The sequence below is a fragment of the Fusarium oxysporum genome, chromosome II (assembly GCF_013085055.1).
Source record: "Fusarium oxysporum Fo47 chromosome II, complete sequence".
In the NCBI taxonomy this organism is placed as follows: domain Eukaryota; kingdom Fungi; phylum Ascomycota; class Sordariomycetes; order Hypocreales; family Nectriaceae; genus Fusarium; species Fusarium oxysporum.
Genome location: NC_072841.1, coordinates 4,474,088 through 4,498,097, shown reverse-complemented (window position 1 = coordinate 4,498,097; position 24,010 = coordinate 4,474,088). Strand labels below are relative to the sequence as shown.

Here is a 24,010-nt window from a genome sequence, read left to right as displayed (position 1 = left end):
AGAGGTCGTTTTTTGTGTGTCTCCTGCATGCAGGCTTCCTTTCGGCACCCAGCGAGAAGAGTGAGGCTGTCGGGTGAGGAAATGCGTTAGGATTATCTGCGAACCTCGAGTTTGCGACCCGACGCAGCTGTCCTTTGCTTGGAGGGATATCCCTGGATTATATCTCTTTAACGTACCCGTGTTCTCGTGCACTTATTTCCGTTCTGGAATGCTAAGCGACCGCCGCATCACGAATATGGTGAACAAAAGACACACTGCGCATGAGTCCCAACCTTCAACTCCTGCATCGAAAGCCATTGAGCCATTGCCCGGGCGATCTCGGTGGTCGGAATGGGCTCTCCACAACTCGGGACTGTACTACTATCGAGCTCGATATATCTCATTCGAGGACATCTCATCAATACCGCCAACTGGGAGAAATTCGATTGTGCCGAATGTTCAAGGCGGATACATTCATTACCAATCCATGAGTGTCAATGAGGCGACCAGTCAAGGGTCCAGTCAAGCTCCAGAGCTATCAACTTGCTCTACCGTGACAACACCAACAACCAGTGATCCTCCAGTCTCTACACAAGAAGTGTACGGTCAGCAGAATGATCAACTTGTCGTTTCAACAAAGACGACCGAGGATAGCATGTTGATGAGCGGAGCGCTGCAAGCAGAAGCAGACACTACAGAAACTGTCGTAGTGATATCGAATTCCAATGCACCAAAGCGGAAATCAACTACATCAAAGAAACAGAAGGAGAAGAAGAAGCATGGAAAGAAGTTGGATGTGGATAAGAGGAAGCAAGTCAGCAATAAGGCGAAAGTGAACAAGTGGTTAGACACTCTATAGTCCCGTGTGGCATTCTTATGTTATCTGGACGGCATTTCAAGTTTATGGCGTTAATTAGGGAAATAGTAGTATGTTTCAGCGATCATGTCGAATCTCATTTGCATGGAAAAAGCATATAATACTCTCAGAAACTGTGAAACACAGGCACTGTGCTTTTCCTGCCCAGATCACGTACTTTACACAGTGTCAAACGAAACTCTTGCGGGCTCGGATCAACTCTTCTCCACTTCTCCAACATCCCTCACCACCAAGCCTCGCCATTTTTCACGATATACCAAGCTCCAGCTCAGCCTCGGCCTTGTGTACACGCGACAACACGAAAATCACACCCAACCACAAACATGACTTCCACAATCGGTATTCCTATTAAGCTCCTGAATGAGGCGCAGGTCCGTACTCCTTTAGATGGCACTCCTGATTGAGCTATCAAGCTAACTTTGCCTTATAGGGCCATATTGTGACGCTCGAAATCACTTCCGGTCAGACTTACCGTGGCAAGCTTCTTGACGGTACGCCCCCTCTCTTGCTATCCTTTCTTTTCAATTGTCTTGAAAGCTTGAATTTTTGCTGACACATCGCAGCTGAGGACAACATGAACGTTCAACTAAAGGACATCACCGTCACCGCTCGCGACGGCCGCGTTTCCCATCTCGACCAAGTTTACATCCGTGGCTCACACGTACGCTTCTTCATCGTTCCCGACATGCTTCGCAATGCCCCTATGTTCCGCAGCCGTAACGTACGTGGTCGTGGTGTCGGTCTTGCCAGAGGTCGCGCGACGGTCAGCCGAGCGCGCGCAGGCGGACGAGGAGGACGATAAACAAGACATAATAGAAATATGCGAGTTTTTGGCGTTCGGGCTTGGAATTTTACAATGGGCATGCCTCGATTTTGGGAAAATGAGTGGAACAGGCTTAGGTTGATACCAGTCTAGAAGGGGGATATGCCTTGTGAGGCTTGCAAGACCTCACAGTAGAGGGTGGTATTTTGAGATTGACTAGATTACAAAAATGAAGGCGTGTCTTACGCCTGGTATCTCGTCACCTTCTAAGTCCAATGCTTTTCAGTCCATACTGTACAGGTTCCCCTTTTATTTCATTCGTCCAAGAGCTTCCTGGGCCTTGACTACCAGCTCGCGAACCTCATTAATCTCATCACCTTTTTGGTCTACAACTGGCTTTTCCTGCTGCTTCTCGTGGCTGAGAACCTCTGCAACACTGTCCTCGACGCCTCGGAGAGCCTTACGGCCTTCTTCTCGCACTTCGCCCTCCCAGAATGTTCGCGCTGCATCCCATTTCTTCTGTAACCGGCTGCAACTCCAGACTATACCTAGTGCTGCTACAGCACCGGCTTCGTATACTGTCGAGGAGAAGGAAGAGATATAGAGAAGAGCGGCGAGGGATGTTGTAAGTCCAGATGTCCCTAACGACTGCACAACCAAGCGTTGTGCGAGAGCTTGTAGCGCAGGGACAGTCTCGTTTTGGAGATACCTTCGGGTAAAGGCAATATGGCCGGGCCATTTTGGTAGTGCCGGTCGGTTGTTCACTGGTGCCAATGGTTCCAACTCTCCTGGGCCAAGCCGCTTCAGCTCAATGTTTGCGTCGCTATCGTTCACAGAGTGTGGTTGAGGATAACTTTGGTCCGCATTTGCAGCTTGTGCGATCTTCCCGGTTAAATAAACAAGCTCTCGCTCTGCTGTTGGTAGGAACCGCTGGTTGAGCATATCGTTTGTGAGCATGGCAACATCATCAACCCTCCAGAATAGTTGCCACCATCCTAGCTTTCGCCATCTTCGGCCTGTGAACGCCAAGTCAAGCTCGTCTTGTAACTCTGCATGAGCTTGCTGTGACCATGCACCAGCTGCTTGAATCAGTACAGGGGAGAAGTCTGGCTCCTGACCGTTCAGAGTGGGAGCAGCCTGGTAAGTCTCCCTGATTTCACGACGATTTTCCTCCTCGCATCGCGCCAAAATGTTGTTCAACAGAGAAGTAATGAGCCCTCGCACTGCGGGTTTCGTGGTGCCATCGGGGGAGCTGATTCCTGACTTAAGCCATGTTGTTAAGGCAGGGAAGTTACTGTTGAACCAAAGCCGCTCATACTCAATGGCATTGCTGGAACTCTGACGAAAGAGTGACACTCCCCTCTCGGCAAGTGATGTATCAACAAGCGCAAAGGGTGTATCGAGCTGCTTCGAGTCAACACCTCTCAAATCAACCACTTTTAGCACAGACTCCTCTTCCTTGGCAACTGGTACCGATGTGACATTGACAGCTCCTTCAAACCCATCACCGACAAGAATCGCCCTGTGCACAGGTGTAGTAACTGGTGTTACTCGATCTTCAGCCGATGGAATGCCGACCTTGGGCACCAGAACAGACTCTTCGACCTCGATAGCCCGTGTTTGCTCATCTCTGGCGAACTCGGGAAGATGCGTCTCCATGAATAGTAGCTCCAAGTTGAGGTTATTCCATTCCGCCGAGGATACATTGACCTCACTCAAAAGACTCGTTCTGGTGACTGTTAAGGTACTCTGTTGCTCTGCAGTGGACCGGATTCGAACAACGAGGGGGTTCTTTGGGTCATGATCCTTCAATTGGCGCTCCCATTCTTGCTCATCCTGCAGCGGATCCGTTACTAAAACCCTCAGAACATTTTTCGCAGTCTGTCCCGCGTTCGAACCAGGTGCCAGTCCCAAGATCGCAACCCTCACAGCTTCCTGACCAGGTATTTGCCGCAGGCCCTGTAGTGCCAATTGCAATCTTGAAAGATTCACCAAAGACGGTGCGAGTTTCTGAATATCGAGAAGATGTTGTTCAAGCTCGGCACGAGGATTCGTCGACACAGTGTAGAAACGTTTTCCGAGGATAGCGCGACGAGGTCGTATTCGTGGCCTTGATGTAATGCAGCAGAATGGACATATCGAGACACCGTGAGGCTTTGATCTCGGTATCAAAACCCCGAGTTTGCCTGCACGAGGCAGACGGGCTCTCGGTGAAGCCATTTGCTTTGAGAAATGATTGGCGATGCGAGGTTCTACCTCATACTACAAGTTGCACTATAGGTTTGAAGATGGAGCTACCAAAGCAGGGAAGCTCCGTTGGCGGCAAAGGGTCGGCAAATCACGGAAAAGTCGTCACAGGCATCTTGACTCAAAGATCACCAACGAGCAACAGCCTTACAACTTAGGAAGGCCACTGTCGATCACTTGTTCTTTTGATTGTTTATGGCGGCTAACCAGACATACCAGGATTTCGATTGTGTTCAATCTCTAGCACGGACTTCATGACTGAGTTTCTTGTCCAACCATGGGTGATACCAGACAGGTGATTAGAGCCAGACTTTACGTCCTTATCTATATACCTGGATTAAAGTTCAAGATGGAAGCCAAATACTGTCTAACAATGCTTTGTCTCTTCGATATAGACAAGGTGATATGCTATCTTGTAGAGATATTGATAACTCAATGTGCATCGCAAGCATACGGAGTAGTGGTTATTCCGCACATCATGACCCACTAAAAATATAATCGCGGGGTGCCCCACCCTACGAGATGCTTCAGTACACCACCAGAAAAAAAAAAGAGGAAAACCCTGCCGTCTCTCACTCACAGTCAAGAACGCAATGCCGAAATCGTCAGATAGCAGGCGCGGCGGTGCCCGCAAGGGGCCATACGATAAGCCTGAAGCTCGGAAGTCAATCTTCAAATACAACACGAATATTGGCCAGCACATCTTGAAGAACCCTGGCATCGCCGATATGATTGTCGCAAAGGCAAACCTCAAACCCACCGACACCGTCCTCGAGATCGGTCCTGGAACCGGCGTCCTCACCACACGCATTCTAGAACAAGCCAAAGCGGTCAAGGCCGTAGAGCTCGACATACGCATGGGAGCCGAGTTAACAAAAAGAGTCCAAGGCAAGCCCGAGCAGCAAAAGTTGGAAATTATCATGGGCGATTTCGCCAAATTGGATCTCCCAGAAGCACTCCCACCCTTCGATGTTTGCATTAGCAATACCCCGTACCAGATTTCGTCCATCATCATCTCCAAGCTCATCTCTCTGCCTCGGCCTCCACGCGTCAGCATTCTTATGGTCCAACGAGAATTTGGACTACGGTTATGCGCTCGACCTGGCGATTCCTTATACTCTCGCCTTTCCGTCAACACACAATTCACCTCCAAAGTCGCCCTGATTGCCAAGGTCGGCAAGAACAACTTCTCGCCGCCACCCGAAGTCGAATCCGTTGTCGTGAGACTTGAGCCACGACCAGAAGTGCCTGCCGCCAACATACAGGAGCTAGACGGCATGTTACGTATCTGTTTCTCGAGGAAGAACAAGACTCTACGAGCTAGCTTCATTGATTCGGAGGAGCTCTGCCAGCGAAACTGGATCACTTGGGCGGCTATGGATCCCGAAAAAGTCAGCGAGCAAGACTTGCAGTTCTTCCGTGACAGCGAAGACACAATAGACGCTCACCAGTCTGTATGCGGAATTCCCGTTAGCAAGGCCACTCTCAAGAGCTTCATCCGGAGCAAGATTGAGCATGTCCTTGAGAAGACTGAACTCTCTGAAGCACGATCAGCCAAGTGTGACGAAAACGACTTCTTACGACTTCTTTTGGCGTTCCGCGAGAACAACATTTATTTTACATAATGTCCAACATAACGATCGCACAACGTATTTTATCCAACCACATCTTCAACCCGGTCTGGCCAGCTTGAGACTTCTATCATCAGCACCACTCTCAGCTCGTCTCTAACACCAAGGAAATTCGATTCCAGCGACACGAATTCGCATGAGAATGAGATCCTCGCTGGGAGTACAGTCGCTTTATGGATGATAGAGAAGGAGAGTGAGGAGGACGATGTCCCCAGCCCAACCTGCGCCAAGCCAACTCTCCAGTTTCATCCGAGAGCCGCTATTGCCGCGCATTATACCCCGATAATGGAGATTATCATGACTGCATTGAAAGAGGAACAAATAGTAGTCTACTGTAGTTCGGAGATTCGAGGTTGTCACCCGGAAAAACTCCTCAGAGCCGCGTAGCTTGGCATGAATGCAACACCCTGGTTCATCCTAAATCGCCCGATAATTGTACACTGATGTCATGCCGCAGATGAGAGAGCTGCATGGAATAATCCCAGGCTTTGATCGCTGGCTTACCTGCTGCATAAGGCCACGCGAAAATTCTCTTGCTTGTCGTTTTTTCTAGAAGGTGCAATATGATTGGTTGCAGTAATAATTTGAGGCGAACAGGCTTCACAGTTCTGCCTTTTTATTGCATATATTTTGGGTCGTGATAGTGAATCCTCCTGCAGCGTTCGACTCATGTCTTGCCTTGTTCTGCGCGGTTTATGAAGGCCTATCTCCTCTGCTTGAGGCGGTTATTGTAATTAGCTTATACGAAGCAAAATATAAGTAACTTGGATCCAAGCAAACTTTTATACTTTCAACTTGTATCTCGAGTGCATCTCTTGCCCTGCCGCTATAAACGCCTTGTTGGTTCATTTAGGCATCATCTGATTTCATTGTCATCTGATGAGTCTCAGCCTGAGAGTGCATTCACGTTTCAAAAAGTCTTCTCCAACTCAATCATGGCTGCAGTCATGGAACCCAACCCACCACCTTCATTCAATTCTCACATCCAAATGCCGGACATCAAAGACGCAATAAAAGCAGCCTTCCCAAGGACAGCAGAGTTGTTAAGCCTGCTAGAACAAACGAAACATATTCGCACTGATCTTTCTCTACAACAAAAGATCGTCTCAGACCTCGAGTCACAATTATCAGAATCTAACCGAGAACTCGATGGATTAGATCGCAAGCGTTTAGCTGATCTTGAGTCGCATAAGAAATACCGCGATGGCCATGTAATGAAGTTTCTTTACAAAGCCAGCGGTAAAGAGAACTCATTTACAGGTCAGGCTGAGAGGGAAGAGCAAAATTACCACAACACACTTCAACAGGCGCATCTGGCATCAGAGCACAATTCGAGTGTCAAGGCTAAGCTGAATGAAGAGCTTCGGAAAAAGAACGATCTCGACCAGAGCATGCAGAGTTACCTCGATCTTCAGAAACAGCTCGACGATATTTATGATGATATCTTTTCAGGTCCAACGCCAGAATTTCCGGAAGAGGACGCAAAGGAACAGCAGAGTAATAACGCACTATCTGCTTATGTCACTACAAAGACGGCCCTCGAACTACATCAAAAAGCATTAGGTCTGCTCGAGCAAGCAACAGCGACAATGACAGCTGGACTACAACAGGTCGACAAGGCTCTACAATCCGGAGACATGAATCATCTTCGAGCTCTAAATAAGGGCAGGGAACTTGTTCAACAGAGTAAGATGACGGTTGATCAGCTAGTACAGCTCGGTGCGGATGTGATTGAGCTGCCACCTGAGGCCAATCCCCGCACTATGGAGGTCACGTCTAACCTGGGCGATGTCTGGGGAAAGGTAGATATCACCGGTGGTCGACAGGAGGTAGCGCGATGCACAGCGGCTTTGAACAACTGTTTGAGTCAGGCGAAAGAGAGGAAGTATCATTTGAGTAAAGAGCTCAAGAGGAAGGGTGAAGAGATGGATGAAGCCCGTACGGAGTTACAGAAGGTTAGAAAGGGTATTTTTGAGGAGGTCATGGGTGATGATTTGGTCAAAGGGTCATAGACTGGCGAAGTATTCGGGATAGATACAGGGGAGATTAGACTCAACTCGGATCTCGGTTGATAGAGGGTCTTCAACCCGCAATCAGAAAGCATTGTTCAGCATCCTCAAAGTTGAGGTTGTCGTCTAAAGGAATGCTTGTGATTCGTCTTTTCGGCAACGGTCGCTTAAGTAGCCCAGCCTTTAACAGCTATGGATCCAATGTCAATGACACAATGCCAAGAATTGACAGCGGTTGATTAATTTCTTAGTGTCTGTGCAGAAGACTACTAGGCCTTTCATGTGAAGCTCCCTTGAGGTTCAACAAATCTGAAGGGCCCTTCTACATCGCAAGATGCCTAATCTTAATGGAATATTTCATCTGAGAAGACCGCAGGCTTTGTTTCTGTTCCTCAAACAAACAAAAACTTGGAGCAATTTACTATATCAGCTGCCAATCTACTCATAAATTGTCTTCTCGTTTATGTCAAGTGGCTTTCCCTCTGAATGTCACTGTCCAAGACATGCGTCTTTCATTCCCACAACATAGAGTCTTCTAGACATATCCCCTTTCTCAAAAAGGAAACCAAATCGTCAGGGACCGTTTTTCGCCAAATGTAAACGATTATTGAGACCCTTGGGCATTTTGACGGGTGCGTGGCCCAGGGTCACCCATTTCCATTCTGGGGAATAGCTCCAAAATGATGATTCATGACTTTGCGGCAGGACCAGGGGTTTGGCGCTCGTCTCTCCATACACTAAAGAAGCTTATATCAAAGCTGAATGTGAAGGGTCCTGCCGTAGGATTTAAAGATCCAACGTCCACCGCTGAAGAATGTTGTGTTACATCTGACTATTTCGTGATTATCAAGTATTAGCTTTGACTTTTCACTCATCCTCATCATGAGCAGCTCTGGTATGTTCGCAATTGCACTGGACATATCCCTGTGATACCTACGCTAGATACTAACAAGACTCAGGAGAACGCCCAATTAATGGCTATGTCGACCCAAACTTTCCCAACCCTAACGGCGAGTGGGATACGCCTGTAATCATTTACGGTTACACACCCGCGTTTTCTCTCGCCGTTTTCGCTGCAGCCTGGTTCGCCCTCTTCCTCGTCGTCCATCTCGTTCAAACAATCCGCTTTCGCAGCTGGTACTTTATCACATTCCCAATCGGTCTTCTCTTTGAGATCGTGGGCTACGTTGCTCGCTCGCTCTCAGCCAAGAAGGATCCGTACCATCTGCTGTACTTTATCCTCAACTACTTCTTCATCGTCACGGCGCCTGTGTTCCTCGCCGCGGGCGTGTACACTATCCTCTCCGCACTGATCCCTCGACTTGGAAGACGATATTCATTCTTGCCACCAAAGTTTATCCTTTGGTTCTTTATCACTTCTGATGTTATTGCTACGGTTGTGCAGATCACTGGTGCTGCTCTGATTGGTGTAAGACAGTCGAACCGAGATGATCCAACTGACGCCAATAACATTCTTCTTGGAGGTTTGGCTTACCAGGTTTTCTCTCTCGGTGTGTTCGTTGTCCTCACGGCTTCATTCCTTTTCCGTGCTCGAAGGGAGGTTAGTTCGCGCGGCAAGAAGCTCAGCTTGTTCTGCGTTGCTTTCGGAGTGGCTACCATCATGATTTATCTTCGAACCTGCTTCCGTCTAGCAGAGACAGCTGAAGGCCTTGGGGGACATTTGTATTCGAACGAGATCTTCTTTGCTTGTCTGGAGTTTGCTCCTGTGGCATTGGCTGTCTTGCTTTTTGCTATCTGGCATCCTGGAAGATGTGTCGGCAAGAAGGTTAGGGTGCAGGATTTGGAAAAGGAACAGACTCGAGTTCAGGACTTTTAGTTTGAGAAAAAGAGATACCCATTGTCAGTTAATCCATAGGCAGTAATCTTAAATCAAGTTTGTTGGATAGAAATATGATCTTCAGCTAGACAGGGAGGGACTAGGCCCTGTAGCTGCCAAGCTTAGTGGCTGTCTACCCGCTGGAACCGAAACCTTCAGCGGCGGGAGCTCCACCTGAGCTCCGGGGCTGCTTACAACTTCAACAAGCTCCAAGAATGCCAGCTCATCCCCACCATCAACAACCTCACAAACAAATATACGATGCCCCCTCTTCCCCCTTCCGCCAATCCTTTGCCGCGGCTGATCACATATTACCAAACTCATCATGACTCCTCGGGAAATCTCATCTCTCCCCTCTCTCTCATCACACAACCCGGTATCGCCATAACCCACGTCATTGTCGCCGCCATTCACATCAACGATGATCCTCAAAAGATCACGCTCAATGATTATCACCCATCTCACCCCATTTTTCAGACTATGTGGGCTGAACTACGTGTACTGCAAGCCTCAGGTGTGAAGGTGATGGGCATGCTGGGTGGTGCTTGTAAGGGCAGCTATGCACGCCTGGATGCCGACCAAGAGACGTTTGATCGGTACTATGGTCCCGTGAAAGACATGATTCGAGAGCGCGGTCTGGACGGCCTGGATTTGGATGTCGAAGAGGAGATGACCCTAGGAGGAATTGTGCGGCTGATAGACCGTCTACGCTGCGACTTTGGGCCAGCTTTCATCATCACTCTGGCACCAGTCGCCATGTCTCTTCTTGACTTCACCAAGAATCTCAGCGGCTTTGACTACGAGGCTCTCGAAGTGATGCGCGGACGTGATATCGCCTGGTACAACACGCAATTCTACTGCGGCTGGGGAGATTGCAGTAATCCCCTTATGTACGATCTCATGGTCCGCAAGGGCTGGCCACCAGAGAAGATCGTCATAGGACTTGTCACCAATCCCGAGAATGGAAGCGGCTATGTGCCGATGAACCCTCTCAATATGGTGCTCACAACGTTGCGGGGCCGATATGGATCGTTTGGAGGAATCATGGGCTGGGAGTACTTCAACAGTTTGCCTGGAGGAAAGGAACGGCCATGGGAGTGGGCCAGGGAGATGACCAAGTTGTTGAGAGGGCATTTGTTGTCGGCGCCTGCACAGGCTACACAACCAGTACTACCGGCGGCGGTAAAAAGTGGTTCGAAAGCAAAGAACGAAGACGTTGATCCAGATGGACCTGGTGGACAAGATGCACCAGTGCCAAAACAGTTTGAGTACTACTCGGATGGGCTTGATGATTAGACATAGAAAGCAACCTGGCCAAGGGACAGATGACTTTCACATTTGCGAGCGATAGCGACTATATAGCCCTTCGCAGTTCACTACGATAAAACGAATAGACCTGTGTTATAGAGGCAGTCCACTTGCGAACAAGGTCTTAACATCGCCTGCACAAAGGATGGTACTACTCTTCTTTTAAAAATTCCGTCAATCTCAGCACGATTTGCTTCATACATTCAGGAAAAGATACATTTATGCCAACTACATAGAAGTTATGATGTCGCTTGCCCAATCCCTGTTCTGGGATTTGATCTTTTCGGCTTTAAGGCTGGCCCAATGCTGTCACCAAATGCGGCTAAGCACATTCAACAGCTCACATCTTAGCACTTACAACAAAGCCGTGAGGCTTTCGGAGATGTGTCGTCAACTTTGCGACTTCCTGCCAAAATGAGGGTCGGATTGAGATCCAGTACTCAGTTACTAGCTCAAATCCAGCCATTTCATCTAGCTGCTGGTGCCACCATAATAGCGCTCATCGTCAACGCTCAACATCTCCGAAGCCTTCTCGTAACCACATCGCAATATATATATGACTCGCTTTCGAATGCTCTTTTTAACGTCTCTCAGACGCTTTTCGGGTTCAGCTACGACGACAGCATTTTCGATCAGCATATACGCCTGATTCATCTGTCAGATTCAGCATCCAACTCATCACCTAATCTCACTCTCCATACCTTCAAACTCGATGAATGTCCGCCATACATCGCCCTTTCTTACACCTGGGGTCCGGTTACACAGAACACAATCTTTGACCAAAGTTCAATTCTTTTGAATGCAAGGCCATTTCCCGTATTACCAAATTTACACCATGCAATCAAGCAATTACGCATCTCAAGATCAGGCCAGTACCTCTGGGTCGATGGAATCTGCATCAACCAGAGAAGTCTCCCCGAGCGCTCTGCTCAAGTAGCAATAATGGATCTAATATACAACGGAGCCGCCGAGACAATAATATGGCTTGGTCTCGCCACAGATCAAACAGCTAGGGCTATCGAACTCGTTCAAAAGATTGCGAAAGGCGCTGAGTCTAAGATCATAGAATGGGGAAGGGTTCAGTCATACGGCGATGCTTATATCATGAATGATCCTGAGCTCTTAAAAAGGAATGGCCTTCCAAATCTTACCGAGAACGACTGGCTGACTCTTCGAGATATCTACACAAGGCCGTGGTTCGGACGTGTCTGGATGCTTCAAGAAGTTGCCCTCTCTCGCAATCCAAGAGTTCTCATCGGCCATCACGAGACAGCATGGGATTCGGTTGGCGACACAGCTGGGCTGATCAACATGTCCGGTGCCCTTATCGGTTTGTTTACTGTGGGCTCCGGATCAGAAACCGCGCCTTTAATCTACTCTCTTGTTCACGCTGCTGGCCTTCATGTTACTCGCCAATGGGCCCAGGACAAGAATAGTCGGTACAAGGAGATTCTGAGAAGCATTGATTATTCTGTTGGGATACGCCAAGACCATCCTAAAAAGCTGCTGCTCGAGCTATTGCTAAGTAGCATCGGCTTCAAGGCGACTATTCCCAGAGATCGTGTTTACTCTCTGCTTGGAATCGTAAACTTCATGGAGCGTGCGAAAGGGAGACCTCGGCTCGACGTCATTGTAGACTACAAATCTCCTAACAATGACATCCTTATAGATCTGGGCATCAGCTTCTTTAGAGAAACAAAATCCCTACATCTCCTATCCCTCGCCGGTATCACCAGCCGTGCCGTGCCAGCTGACTTACCAACCTGGATCCCCTCTTTCGAGACAGTTCATGTCCCCGTTCTTGGCCCCAACTATACCAGAATGCTTCCATTCGATGCCGCCGCGAGGGAAGAAGCAGACTTTACAATCGACAGGTCTCTCCTCCATCTAAACATTAAAATTTTTAGTCCTCATCTAGGCACAATCGAAGAACTCGGTGAGAGCTGGTCTGATGTTATTCAAGGGAAGTTTAACGATACGATGAAGATGCTTCTTCACTGCGGCACAACCTATATACCTACGGGCCAACCAATAGTTGAAGCTTTCTGGCGGACTCTTATTATGGACTGCGACTTATCCCAGCGGCCCGCACCATCACATCTAGCCATGTCCTTCTCTAAGTGGATGCTTCTTGTCACTATCCAAGCCCTGATCGCTTATCAGCTCAAGAACCCATCTATGTACGATCAATTCGATGCCTTAGAGCCACTTTGGACCCTGGCTAATACTCGAGACTCTACCAATACCCTCCCCAAATCTGGTGATATGATCCCATTATTGTTTGAGCTTGGCTTACGCCACGACCCCAGTGTTCGGGTTGACACTGAATCAGAGAAGACTGCCAAGTTCGCTTCTTGGGCCGAGATATCCGCTCCCTTCGGAGCCTTATTACGTGTCAATCTTGCTGCAAGCAGACGTATTGCGAGAACCATTCGAGGCTACTTATGTCTAGTTCCTCTTCAGGCCAAGGCCGGGGATAAAATCATGATCGTCGCTGGCTGTGCAGCCCCCTTGGTCCTTAGAAGATCAGGCCCTTCAGAGAGCCGCTTTCAGCTTGTCGGAGACGCTTATGTTCATGGCGCTATGTTTGGAGAGCACATCACTGGCACTGGCGAGTCCTCCTGGAGAGATGTTCATCTAGTTTGAGAAGTGGCCTCATTCGGTTCGCCACAAATATTTTGACTGAAGTTCGGTTGTGCTTGTAGTGAATGATTTAATTATGGCCCATCATAGAGTCGAGTTAACTCATTGAAATACATGTCGAGAAGCGAAGGAAGTAATACCATATAAACCACCAAAATTGACCATCCCCTTGTTCATTCCTCATAACCGACATGACCTACACGCGCCGTAGAATTCCTTATGCACTTAATACAGATAAAAGATCCTTCAGTCCCCATTTCACCAGCATGCCATCCAGGGGCTGCACTGGGCCTGAATGTTGTAGCTGTTGTAGAGCGGGTAAGTACCCTTGACGGCTTCCAGAGCCGGATCAAAGAAGTCCTTGTTGAATCGCTCAGATTGGCAAGATGAACATGGACCAGCGAGGAAGTTGTCGTATGTTGTGTTGTATGCGAGATAGCCGATGGTCTTCTGATGAGAAACATCAATAGCCTGGAGACTGAAGGACTCGGGCATGACCACCCAATGATCCGCCGTGGAGTTACGCTTTCCTGGCACGGTCGGGTTCTGGTTGAAGAAAGTGCTACTCATGCCAATTTCATGGAGAATTTTGATCAATATCAGCGTCATATGAGAGTCAGAATCGATCTGGATGCCAGCACAGTCGATGTTGATGGTGTATCCGTCCCCTTTGACCGGCTCAGTAACACACTTTCCAGAGTCCCGATCCCAGGAGAACTTCTCAATGAAGGCTTGCCATGTGTTTGGCCAGTTGATGAAACGAGGGCTGAGGAGAATAGACACAAACAGCTTCCCAGCATTGGGATCAGCCGGAGGGTTTGGTTCACCACCTGTAGGACTAGGCGTTGCTGGCGGCTGTGAGACAAAAGTAGTCGCGGCAGGGGGGGCAGGAGATGTTTCCAAGGTAGAAGTGGGATTTTCCATGCCACTGGGACGAGGGGGGGCGCGGTTATCACGGTTGCAGACAAAGGCGGTCAAGCAGACCGCATCAGCGTTGACAGTCGTGTTGATGGCTGCGCTGACAGGGCGACCACGGTAGGCATAGCAGGTAAGTTCTTGACCACCTTCTTTGGTGGTGACTGCAGACCCAGCTGGTTGACCGTCAGCAATTCTCGGGTTGATGTAAGCTGTCCAGACGACACCGTTAGATAGCTTGACAGTGGTTCCCTTGGGATTCCAGGGGTAGGTTCCATCTGCGTAAGGAACTTCAACCTCCAGGTCAGATGGAGGGGGGAATTTGGAGACATCGCCAGGCCACTGAATGTCCTGGTACCAGTTCACCTGGCGAGAAGTAGACCATCCAGGGTGGGCTTTGTTGTCGCCAATGCCACAATCGGCAAGAATTAGGTCCTCATTGGGGTGACGAATCTGGGCTTGGGCAGTTGCCAGAAGGGCACCAATGGCCGCCAACTTGACAGAGACCATGTTTTTGAATGAAGGGTTTGCTTCGGGAAGGTAGTGCCGGTAGTTGAGTGCAGGCTTTTGAGATTGATTGAGTTATTTGAGGCAACAAATTGAAGGATTTGTGAGAACTGAGGAGATGCAGATGTGTATGAAGGAAGATGAAAAGGAGAAGAGAAGAAAACAGACGAGGGAGAATCTTAAACGACTGGATTCTGTCATATGGAAGCACTTTGACTGAGTTCCTTCTTTTTCAGCTACAGTGGCTTCATTCTGAGGACCTTGTTGGGGACCTCTGAGGTCATTGTCTTGCGTCTTGGGCAGGAGCCTGTCCATCACGAACTGGCGATTTGGAATGGGGAGGAAAGAACACAGGGACAAATGACGCGGTCAATACTCCTTACCTGCCTTCAAGGCTTGCATTTTGATATTTCCACATGATCCTTAGCGTCATGGATGTTGAGGACGTTGGGGTTTGGCTTGTGCAGTATCCCATAGTGGTAAGAGAGGCCATCAATGGTAGTACCTATTCGAAGAAGAACAAGGACCACGATGGCCTCACTCAATTGTGCCTATGTATTCCTGGACTGAGTTTTATTGCCCCAAGATCAGAAGTCCAGAGTTTAGCTTCACTTTGTATCGGTAAACTTTTTGGCAAATACGTTCAAGGCGATACCTATCGGAGATTCTCACGGTGATCTTTCCCACTGCAGTTCAACACTTGGACTTATGCGAAGCACGTAATCTTACAATGTCACAACAACAACAAATGTTGCCCGATTCTTTTCATGAAAACCGCGACGGTGTTTCCCGTAGTAAGGCCCAATATCTTTGACCTTTGCGCCTTTGTATCGCGCAAAAGAAGTTATGATCGACAAATACGAAGCAAACAATAAACGAACGAATTTATTGCTTTGTTGGCAAGCTGGTTACCCTGAACTGTAGCTGGAGCGCGCGCCGAAATCAGGCCGTCAGCAGCTCCACATAGAATTCAACAACGACTGTTGAAACTTTGGATTCACTTAACCATACCAACAAAACGCCTTCCCCAAGCCCGGATACTTGATCTCAATATGCGCCGCAACTTGATATCTTTCAATTGGCGCCCTAGCCTCCGTGCTCGCGCTCCCCCGCGCATCAACACCTCATATCGTCGCGCTGAGTCAACCCAAGCTTCCCGCATCGACCGCATCACATCTAAGCTTCCTCGACGTTTACAAAGATACACTAGCGGTTTACGCAACGCTCCAGTCTCGCACGTTGTTTCATTCTTGATCCTTCACGAAATCACAGCAATTGTGCCCGTGCTAGGACTATTTGGCCTCTTTCATTACACAAATTATGTGCCAGTGGAATACGTAACGGGCCACTTTGGAAGCTATGTCGAAGATGGAGTTGGCCGCTTTGAGAGGTACTTCACACGCAAGGGATGGTTTGGTTTTGGTCAGAACGAAGAAGGTGAGGCCTCAAATGCAGCTACAACACATCCGGACTCCAAATCCGAAGACGCAGTGGAGCGCTGGCATAGTGGAGATGGGCGGTACAAAGTGGTAGTTGAAGTTGCTCTCGCGTACGCAATCACTAAAGCTTTACTGCCGGTTCGTATCATCGGCAGTGTATGGGCTACGCCATGGTTTGCTGGGGTACTCATGAGAGCCAAAGGAATATTCACAAGCAAGCCTTAGTCACTTTGAAATCGAGCACGAAGGTTTTGAGAAGATTTTCTGTCTTGGTTTTTGTTATACCCACAGAGATGAAGTCATCCCACTTGTATGTGCTTTTTCCATTCCGTCATTCAGGGCGTTACAACATTGACAATTTAAGCCTTCTCGTAGACCCAGTTGAACTGGGCGGACTTCCAGGAGAGGACCTCACCCTCCTTGAACCAGAGAGCAATCTCCTTCTGGGCGTTCTCGACGGAGTCGGAGCCGTGGCAGACGTTGCGGCCGACATCGATGGCGTAGTCACCACGGATGGTACCGGGGGAAGAGGCAAGGGGGTTGGTGGCACCGAGGATGGCTGAATATGCAATTAGAAAATGATGAGCAATATTCAAACGATTGGAAACTTACCACGGCCAGTCTTGACAGCATCACGGCCCTCCCAGACCATGGCGCAGATGGGGCCAGAGGACATGTCTACATGAAGTTAGATTTGGTTGTATCAATTGGATTTGGGAGCCATACACTCAATCAGACCAGGGAAGAAAGGCTTGCCAGCGAGATCGGCATCTATAACGATGTTAGGGCGAATTGATATATCGAACGACTTTTGGGAATGACGCACAGTGCTTCTCGAGGTGCTCCTTGCCGGGGCTGACGAGCTTGATGGCAGCAAGCTTGAAGCTGTAAAAAGTTAATAGCTATAGCAACAACGACATACAAAACTACTCACCCTCGGTTCTCGAATCGAGAGATAATGGGACCAACGAGGCCACGCTACGGGAGCCTTGTTAGCTCTTATCAAATCAATTGTATAACCGTCGAGGTTTGTTTACCTGGACACCGTCGGGCTTGATAGCGATGAAGCTACAATCAAGTTAGCAAACCATCCAAACAGGAGCGTCAACCATGATGGAGTGAAGCTTGATGGCGGGGTAGCTTACGTCTGCTCGGAGGAGGACATTTTGGCGATATTCTTGTCTGGTATGACTTGAGATGTAGGAACAGAGTAAGAAGTAGAGGTAGAGGAGAGATCGACTGGAGGGGAAAGGCTTGAAGAAGGCGGTGAAAAGAGGATATAAAGGGCGAGGAGGGCGAAGAGAAGAGCAAAAAATCGCGGGGCCAGATTTTCCGCACTTCTCCGTACCTGCTGCTGCTTCCAATTCTTGCCGCTGGCGGCGGGGTCTTCTCGCTGGCGGGGCTCCTCTGCAGCCATGATGAGCTGGCGTTGAGGGGTCTTGGGTGCGAGATCCGGAGAATTCACACGGACACGTGATGTAATTAGTTGTCGAGGACAGATAGAAGTTACTGAATAAGAGAACAGGAGTAAGGAGAGGACTAGAGAAAAGACAAATGAACGATACTATGAGAGTTAGTACAGTTCAAAGTAAGACAAGGCTAATATAAAAAGAACTTAAGAGTATCGAAACTTCTCTACTTACAAAACTCAGAGCGTGTAAATGAACTATACCTGCATCAAAAAGAGCTTCTTACAGTGCATCCAGCGCAAAAGCTGAGCTCAGAAATCGAGAACTGAAATGTTTGATTAACGGGTCTAATCTTCTATCGAAGCTGCCCCGCCATTTCGGTATCCACTCCCCTGCGTCTGAAACCAACCCCAATTCGGAATGGAGTTTCACAGGGGGAGCTTAGGGACAGCTTGACTTGACTTCGACATCATCAAAGCTGAGGTTATCCCAGCATAAACAACAATAACATTCCTTGCAACCAGCGACGGGACAGAGGATATAGGCCAGGGGACCATATCTTATGTCTATGTGTTTTCTGAATTTAATTGACCAGTTTCCCGTTCATTTATTTCACCGTGTTTGAGCTCTGGTTCCTGACCGTCTCAACATCATGAGGTCGAATACGGCGTCGTCCTTTCGCTGGACGGCGCTATTGCTGCTGCTAGGCACCTTGACGTGCCTTTTCCAGTCAGCTAGTAAGTTTTCATGAGTGTACTGACGAAAGTCTCTGCTCACAATCTTCCCAGTTGCCGTGAAAGACAAGGACTTCAAGAAATGCGACCAATCCGGCTTCTGCAAACGAAATCGCGCCTATGCCGACAACGCTGTTGCCCAAGGTTCGAACTGGAAAGCCCCATATGAGATCTCGGCCGATTCGACAGTTTTTGAGGATGGAAAATTGCAGGCCGTGGTTGTCAAGACCATCAATAGCCATGGAGAGACCGTCCGTCTACCCCTTACAATTTCATTCCTCAAGTCTGGTGCCGCCCGAGTCACTATGGACGAAGAGAAGCGACGCAACAAGGACGTGGTTTTGCGAGACGATAGCCCTGTTCGAAAGGAAAGATACGACGAGGCGGACGATTGGGTTCTTGTCGGTGGTTTGGATCTTGACAAGGAGGCGCAGCTTGCTTTCCAAGATAAGTCTCAGATCAACATCAAGTACGGACCCGAGGCCAAGCAGGAAGCCATCATCAAGTTTTCACCTTTCGAAATCGACTTCCGACGTGATGGCAACTCGCATGTCAAGTTCAACGACCGCGGTTTGCTCAACATGGAGCACTGGAGACCCAAGATTGAGAACAAGGAAGGCGAGGAAGCCGCTGAAGATGAGAGTACATGGTGGGACGAATCCTTCGGTGGAAACACTGACACCAAACCCCGAGGACCCGAAAGCGTTGCCTTGGACATCACTTTTCACGGGTATGAGCATGTGTTTGGCATTCCTGAACATACTGGTCCTCTATCACTGAAGCAGACGCGTGGCGGAGACGGCAACTATGACGAGCCTTATCGTATGTACAACGCCGACGTTTTCGAGTACATTCTCGATAGCCCAATGACGCTTTACGGCTCCATTCCCTTCATGCAGGCGCATCGCAAAGGTTCATCAGTTGGTGTTTTTTGGTTCAACGTTGCCGAGACCTGGGTCGATATTACCAAGGCCAAGAACCAAGCGAACCCATTAAGCCTTGGAGTTGGTGGTAAGACTAGCACTCATACTCATTGGATCTCTGAGGCTGGTCTTCTGGATGTCTTTGTTCTTCTTGGCCCTACCCCCCAGGACCTCACCAAGACTTACGGCGAGTTGACTGGCTATACTGCTATGCCTCAAGAATTTGCAATTGCCTACCACCAATGCCGATGGAACTACATCTCCAGCGACGATGTTCGAAACGTTGATCGCAACATGGACAAGCACAAGATTCCATACGACGTCATCTGGCTCGACCTTGAGTATACAGATGATCGCAAGTATTTTACCTGGGAGCCTCACTCGTTCCCCGATCCCATCGACATGGGTGAGCACCTCGACGCTCATGGTCGGCAACTAGTTGTTCTCCTTGATCCTCATATCAAGAAAACCGATAACTATGCTGCTTCCGAGGAGTTGGTCGCTCAGGACCTTGGTGTTCATGACAAGGAGCAGAAGCTCTATGAAGGATGGTGCTGGCCTGGAGCTTCCAACTGGATCGACTGCTTTAACCCTAAGGCCATTGAATGGTGGAAGACTATGCTCAAGTTTGACAAGTTCAAAGGAACCATGTCCAATACTTGGATGTGGAACGATATGAGCGAACCCTCAGTCTTCAACGGACCCGAGGTGACTATGCCCAAGGACAACATTCACCACGGAGGATGGGAGCACCGTGATGTCCATAACCTGAACGGCTTGACCTTTCAGAATGCGACGTTCCAGGCTCTCCTTCACCGTGAGAAGGGCGAGCTTCGACGACCATTCATCCTGACCCGAGCCTTCTACGCCGGGTCGCAAAAGCTTGGTGCTATGTGGACCGGAGATAACCAGGCTGATTGGGGACACTTGGCTACATCTATTCCCATGACCATCAACCAAGGAATTTCCGGCTTCCCCTTTGCTGGTGCTGATGTCGGGGGCTTCTTTGGTAACCCCGAGAAAGATCTTCTCGTCCGCTGGTATCAGACTGGTATCTGGTATCCCTTTTTCCGAGCCCATGCCCATATTGATGCTCGCCGTCGCGAGCCTTACCTCCTAGGTGAGCATTACACGCCAATTGCAACCGCCGCAATCCGACTCCGATACTCGCTTCTCCCTGCTTGGTATACTGCATTCTACAATGCTGCCCAGGACGGAAGCCCCATTATTCGACCCATGTTCTGGACCCATCCCTCTGAGGAGGCTGGTTTTGCTCTTGAGGATCAGTTCTTCGTCGGCTCCACTGGTCTCTTGGTGAAGCCAGTCACAGAACAGAACAAGGAGTCCGTCGATATCTGGATTCCCGATGATGAGGTCTACTATGATTACTTTACCTACGATGTTCAAAAGACAAGCAAGGGCAAGTATCTCACAGTGAGCGCGCCCCTTGACAAGATCCCTGTTCTATTGCGAGGTGGTCATATCATCCCTCGACGAGATATTCCCCGACGATCAAGCGCTCTGATGCGATTTGATGACTACACACTTGTTGTCTCAGCCTCCAAGTCTGGCGCAGCTGAGGGTGAGCTCTATGTGGATGATGGCGACTCGTTTGATTACGAGCAAGGTCAATACATTCACCGCAAGTTTACGCTTAGTGGAAACACCCTGACCTCTATTGAGGCCGAGGGACGTGACACCAAGTCTATCAAGTCTGGCCCTTGGCTGAAGGCCATGGAGAAGGTGCACGTCGACAAGATCATCATTGTCGGTGCGCCCAAGACCTGGGACCAGAAGGAGGTGCAGGTTGAGTCTGAGGGACGAACATGGACGGCCAAGGTTCAATATCATGCAGCCAAGGGCAGCCGCGCAGCCTTTGCGGTTGTGGGCCGAGTTGGAGCCAAAGTTGGCGAGGATTGGAGCATTAAGCTTGCTTAAAAGACATGAATTTAGTTTGATTAGAGGTGGAGTGCAACTAAGAATAGACACAATTTTGGACATTAAATTGATTCACGAGTGGGCTATGGACGGCAGCATCCGCAAGAATTGCGACTATGGTATGTACTAGACTGTCACCATCGACAAAGGGATACAGTATCAAGTACTACTAATCAGGCAAGTATCGACAGTGATGGCGCGTCACGGAAATACGGACGATTTCAGAACGGCCGAGTGAGTGGAGATGCATTGAAGTCAAGTCCAGGGTTGAAAATAAGCATGATTAGAGCAATTACGAAACGGAATGCCTCAAGGGATAGAGTACAGCATCAGTGACGTCGGTGCCTTCGATGATTCAGAGTCGGATCATGAGCATCATGACAACGCACAACTCTTGAAGATAGTCGGATAAGAATTGGATATGCACTACATGTAAGCTGATCTGTGCATCAGAAGCCGACGAGGTGCATGGAAATTTGCTTCGATCAACTGGGGTGAAGATTATGGAGAAGCACGATCGAAACGAGATTTGCTCGCTTCAAGATAGCTGGGAACTGAGTTATGATATGCTTCGTACAGATGGGTCGATGTAACGTTTGTTAGGCGACCTATGCTCCTAATATTCGTTAACTATGAGGCAAATCATCATAAGAATGTTTAGGCTGATAATCGTGATCAAGTCACTTATTTTTCTGATCCCGATTATAAACCATCCTTATTTTTTTGTTATGCATGATAAATAAAAATCTCATTCGGTAAAATCCCTAAGCATCACTAGAATCATAGACCAGTTCCCTAAAGGATATCATAAGTCTATCCTGAACTTAGGGTAAGTGTTTCCCGAAGACCATCCTGAACTTCCAGGTTATGATGACTGAGCCGCAAGTTTCACAAGCTTGGGACGGATGAGGTTGGGAATACCAAGCCCGAGACCAAACAAGATGAAGTAATGATCGACTGTGACAGCTGTTTCTTGCGCATATTCACGCTTCCTGCATATGATTAGTCTCCCTTCGCGACACCAACATGAAGACCCTGACTTGGCCCGACCTGTGAGTTGCTTGATTCCAAGGGAGCCCCAACGCGGTCTGCATCGACGATTGACATTCAGTGGAGCTTAGTTGCCACTCACCACAAGAATTAAACTTCTACCGAGCAGCATATATAGCAATGCAATCTCGATAGATGTAAGCGATGACAAGGAATAAGGGATGATTATATTCGGAAACACGATAACGTAAATTTGGTTGTTTCAGATGAAAACTATCATGATCCTCATGGTTGGTTATCTCAGCCGTTGATATCGAACATGTGCTGGGACAGGGGGTTTTAATGGCTGCGCTGCGGGCGTTTGCAAAGCTTTATTTGGACAGCTAGCATTGGTTCCCAGTAATCCAAGCCCCCTGAGCTTGAGCTTTGATCAGAAATGGCTGGTTTCCATTCTAAACAATGGGTCTTGATGTTAAAATCCGCGGCCCGCGGATTAAGAGATGCTGAGTATCTGGAAATGGTTTCCTTTATCCTATGTAAGTGTTTATATGGTTCAAGCCTAAGCTTATGCTTCTTAGTCCTAAGCTTAGGATGATGTGTTCATAGTTCATTTAAGTGATGATATGTGATTCAGCGACCTTGAGATTCCCTCTTTGCAGCCAGCCTATAGCGCGCTTGCGCGGACATGTAAAGCTATCTTACACCAGAAATTCATTTAGTCCTGGCTGCTCTTGATTTCGGCAAGACGGATGCAAGCATGAATCGTCTAGAGGCTGGGCAGAGGATTTGAGTGGTAATCTAAGGGTCCTAAGTGTCTATGGTTTCACAGTCTGAGGCTCTTTTTGCGCACTTGAAACTGCCCCTACAGATTTTGTTTTTGGTGAGCCCCCACGCTGACGCGGATGGTAGCACAATGAGTTGAGGACGGGAGTGCCTGGCGGCAAGCCACTGTGCGTGTGTGTGTGGTAGGGATGCAGGGGACAACTATCACAAGATTGATATTCTCAACGGGAGCGGGAATCAACGGGGAGAAAAAGATTTTAAGTCCGCCACCAGCCATCCACCACAAAAATTATCATAAATGATCGTCACCATCATGGCCGCTGACTATTTTCAGCTAATGCACCAAGAATACGAGATGGCGAAATGCGTCAATATCGAAGAGATCGAGGAAAGTCAAAATAAGGGTGTTGACCTCAGATTGCCTCATTTGCAAAACAGCAAGGATCCATCATGAGCGCATCTTGGTCGTTTTCTTGGCTGTGACGTCAGCTTTCTAAACCCTGCGACTTGGTAAAAAAATCCAATGATTTTCTGTCTTGCTTAAACCCCTGATCCAATGCATCTACAGTGGACTTGCGCCCGTCTTTTGTCTCGGGTTAGCGAGTGTGACTGCGTCAGATCGACCTATCTTTTATTTGTACTGCAGATGCAAGAATTCATTCACGTTTTCGTCCCTGATTTTCGGCCGATTTTCATCAGTGACAACTCAGTCATGATCTGCACCGATTTTGACCAAACAAGTTCAGGCTATATCAACAAAAGAACTTACCAAGCCCTGAATTGGGGGGTGTAATGGCCCGGCGGCATCCTCGGGGTTTCCATTTAGGGAGTTCCACGGGTGACACCATCCACACCGTCTTGGCCCCATGTCCTGACTCCCGGCGAGACGGCGTGGATACTGAACATTACTCGATGATGAAGGCCGGTGGCTTGCCTTGACCCTGAGCCCCGTGGTTCCACTTTCGACGGGCTACGGGCTATGGCCGACCGACCTTATCACCACTAGACCAGAGCAAGATTTTTGTGTTGGCTGGATTCGGTCATGGAGGTGTGGGCATGTTTTCCTATCTTGATGATG

At 48.7% G+C, this 24,010-nt stretch overlaps 11 protein-coding genes across 11 annotated transcripts; 8 read left to right on the top strand and 3 right to left on the bottom strand.

Annotated features, from left to right (window-relative positions):
• Positions 1-235: 235 nt before the first annotated feature.
• On the top strand, positions 236-1,864 carry FOBCDRAFT_257620 (uncharacterized protein; the record flags this gene model as incomplete). The annotated part of the gene is made up of 5 exons (XM_059611205.1): positions 236-793; positions 897-906; positions 983-1,227; positions 1,287-1,347; positions 1,420-1,864. The coding sequence occupies 5 exons, from the start codon at positions 236-238 to the stop codon at positions 1,656-1,658; spliced, it is 1,113 nt and encodes a 370-aa protein (XP_059464233.1). The 3' UTR covers positions 1,659-1,864.
• Positions 1,865-3,888, bottom strand: FOBCDRAFT_216103 (uncharacterized protein). Its single transcript, XM_031174598.3, has one exon. The coding sequence runs from the start codon at positions 3,837-3,839 to the stop codon at positions 1,929-1,931; it is 1,911 nt and encodes a 636-aa protein (XP_031051383.2). The 5' UTR covers positions 3,840-3,888; the 3' UTR covers positions 1,865-1,928.
• A 522-nt stretch (positions 3,889-4,410) lies between these two features.
• Positions 4,411-5,583, top strand: FOBCDRAFT_18459 (S-adenosyl-L-methionine-dependent methyltransferase). The gene has a single exon (XM_031174597.3). The coding sequence runs from the start codon at positions 4,460-4,462 to the stop codon at positions 5,489-5,491; it is 1,032 nt and encodes a 343-aa protein (XP_031051382.2). The 5' UTR covers positions 4,411-4,459; the 3' UTR covers positions 5,492-5,583.
• A 616-nt stretch (positions 5,584-6,199) lies between these two features.
• FOBCDRAFT_216101 (uncharacterized protein) lies at positions 6,200-7,741 on the top strand. The gene has a single exon (XM_031174596.3). It carries the CDS (start codon positions 6,433-6,435, stop codon positions 7,507-7,509), a length of 1,077 nt encoding a protein of 358 aa, XP_031051381.2. The 5' UTR covers positions 6,200-6,432; the 3' UTR covers positions 7,510-7,741.
• Positions 7,742-8,388: 647 nt separating this feature from the next.
• FOBCDRAFT_289041 (glycoside hydrolase superfamily) lies at positions 8,389-10,750 on the top strand (the record flags this gene model as incomplete). Its single annotated transcript, XM_059611737.1, has 3 exons — positions 8,389-8,401; positions 8,466-9,292; positions 9,503-10,750. The coding sequence occupies 3 exons, from the start codon at positions 8,389-8,391 to the stop codon at positions 10,637-10,639; spliced, it is 1,977 nt and encodes a 658-aa protein (XP_059464232.1). The 3' UTR covers positions 10,640-10,750.
• Positions 10,751-11,018: 268 nt separating this feature from the next.
• Positions 11,019-13,297, top strand: FOBCDRAFT_177541 (heterokaryon incompatibility protein-domain-containing protein; the record flags this gene model as incomplete). Its single annotated transcript, XM_031174593.3, has 1 exon — positions 11,019-13,297. Exon 1 carries the CDS (start codon positions 11,066-11,068, stop codon positions 13,295-13,297), a length of 2,232 nt encoding a protein of 743 aa, XP_031051378.2. The 5' UTR covers positions 11,019-11,065.
• Positions 13,298-13,552: 255 nt separating this feature from the next.
• On the bottom strand, positions 13,553-14,822 carry FOBCDRAFT_316165 (uncharacterized protein; the record flags this gene model as incomplete). Its single annotated transcript, XM_031174592.3, has 1 exon — positions 13,553-14,822. The coding sequence occupies exon 1, from the start codon at positions 14,717-14,719 to the stop codon at positions 13,553-13,555; it is 1,167 nt and encodes a 388-aa protein (XP_031051377.2). The 5' UTR covers positions 14,720-14,822.
• An 889-nt stretch (positions 14,823-15,711) lies between these two features.
• Positions 15,712-16,547, top strand: FOBCDRAFT_18446 (uncharacterized protein). Its single transcript, XM_031174591.3, has 2 exons — positions 15,712-16,465; positions 16,520-16,547. Exon 1 carries the CDS (start codon positions 15,769-15,771, stop codon positions 16,378-16,380), a length of 612 nt encoding a protein of 203 aa, XP_031051376.2. The 5' UTR covers positions 15,712-15,768; the 3' UTR covers positions 16,381-16,465; positions 16,520-16,547.
• FOBCDRAFT_289039 (nucleoside diphosphate kinase) lies at positions 16,101-17,572 on the bottom strand (the record flags this gene model as incomplete). Its single annotated transcript, XM_031174590.3, has 7 exons — positions 16,101-16,714; positions 16,768-16,833; positions 16,882-16,926; positions 16,982-17,040; positions 17,090-17,133; positions 17,193-17,223; positions 17,301-17,572. The coding sequence occupies 7 exons, from the start codon at positions 17,570-17,572 to the stop codon at positions 16,515-16,517; spliced, it is 717 nt and encodes a 238-aa protein (XP_031051375.2). The 3' UTR covers positions 16,101-16,514.
• Positions 17,573-18,046: 474 nt separating this feature from the next.
• Positions 18,047-21,243, top strand: FOBCDRAFT_155898 (glycosyl hydrolases family 31-domain-containing protein). The gene is made up of 2 exons (XM_031174589.3): positions 18,047-18,301; positions 18,353-21,243. Exons 1-2 carry the CDS (start codon positions 18,217-18,219, stop codon positions 21,157-21,159), a joined length of 2,892 nt encoding a protein of 963 aa, XP_031051374.2. The 5' UTR covers positions 18,047-18,216; the 3' UTR covers positions 21,160-21,243.
• Positions 21,244-22,585: 1,342 nt separating this feature from the next.
• On the top strand, positions 22,586-23,386 carry FOBCDRAFT_197505 (uncharacterized protein; the record flags this gene model as incomplete). Its single annotated transcript, XM_059608874.1, has 5 exons — positions 22,586-22,685; positions 22,895-22,977; positions 23,018-23,029; positions 23,059-23,103; positions 23,267-23,386. The coding sequence occupies 5 exons, from the start codon at positions 22,586-22,588 to the stop codon at positions 23,384-23,386; spliced, it is 360 nt and encodes a 119-aa protein (XP_059466812.1).
• Positions 23,387-24,010: the final 624 nt, after the last annotated feature.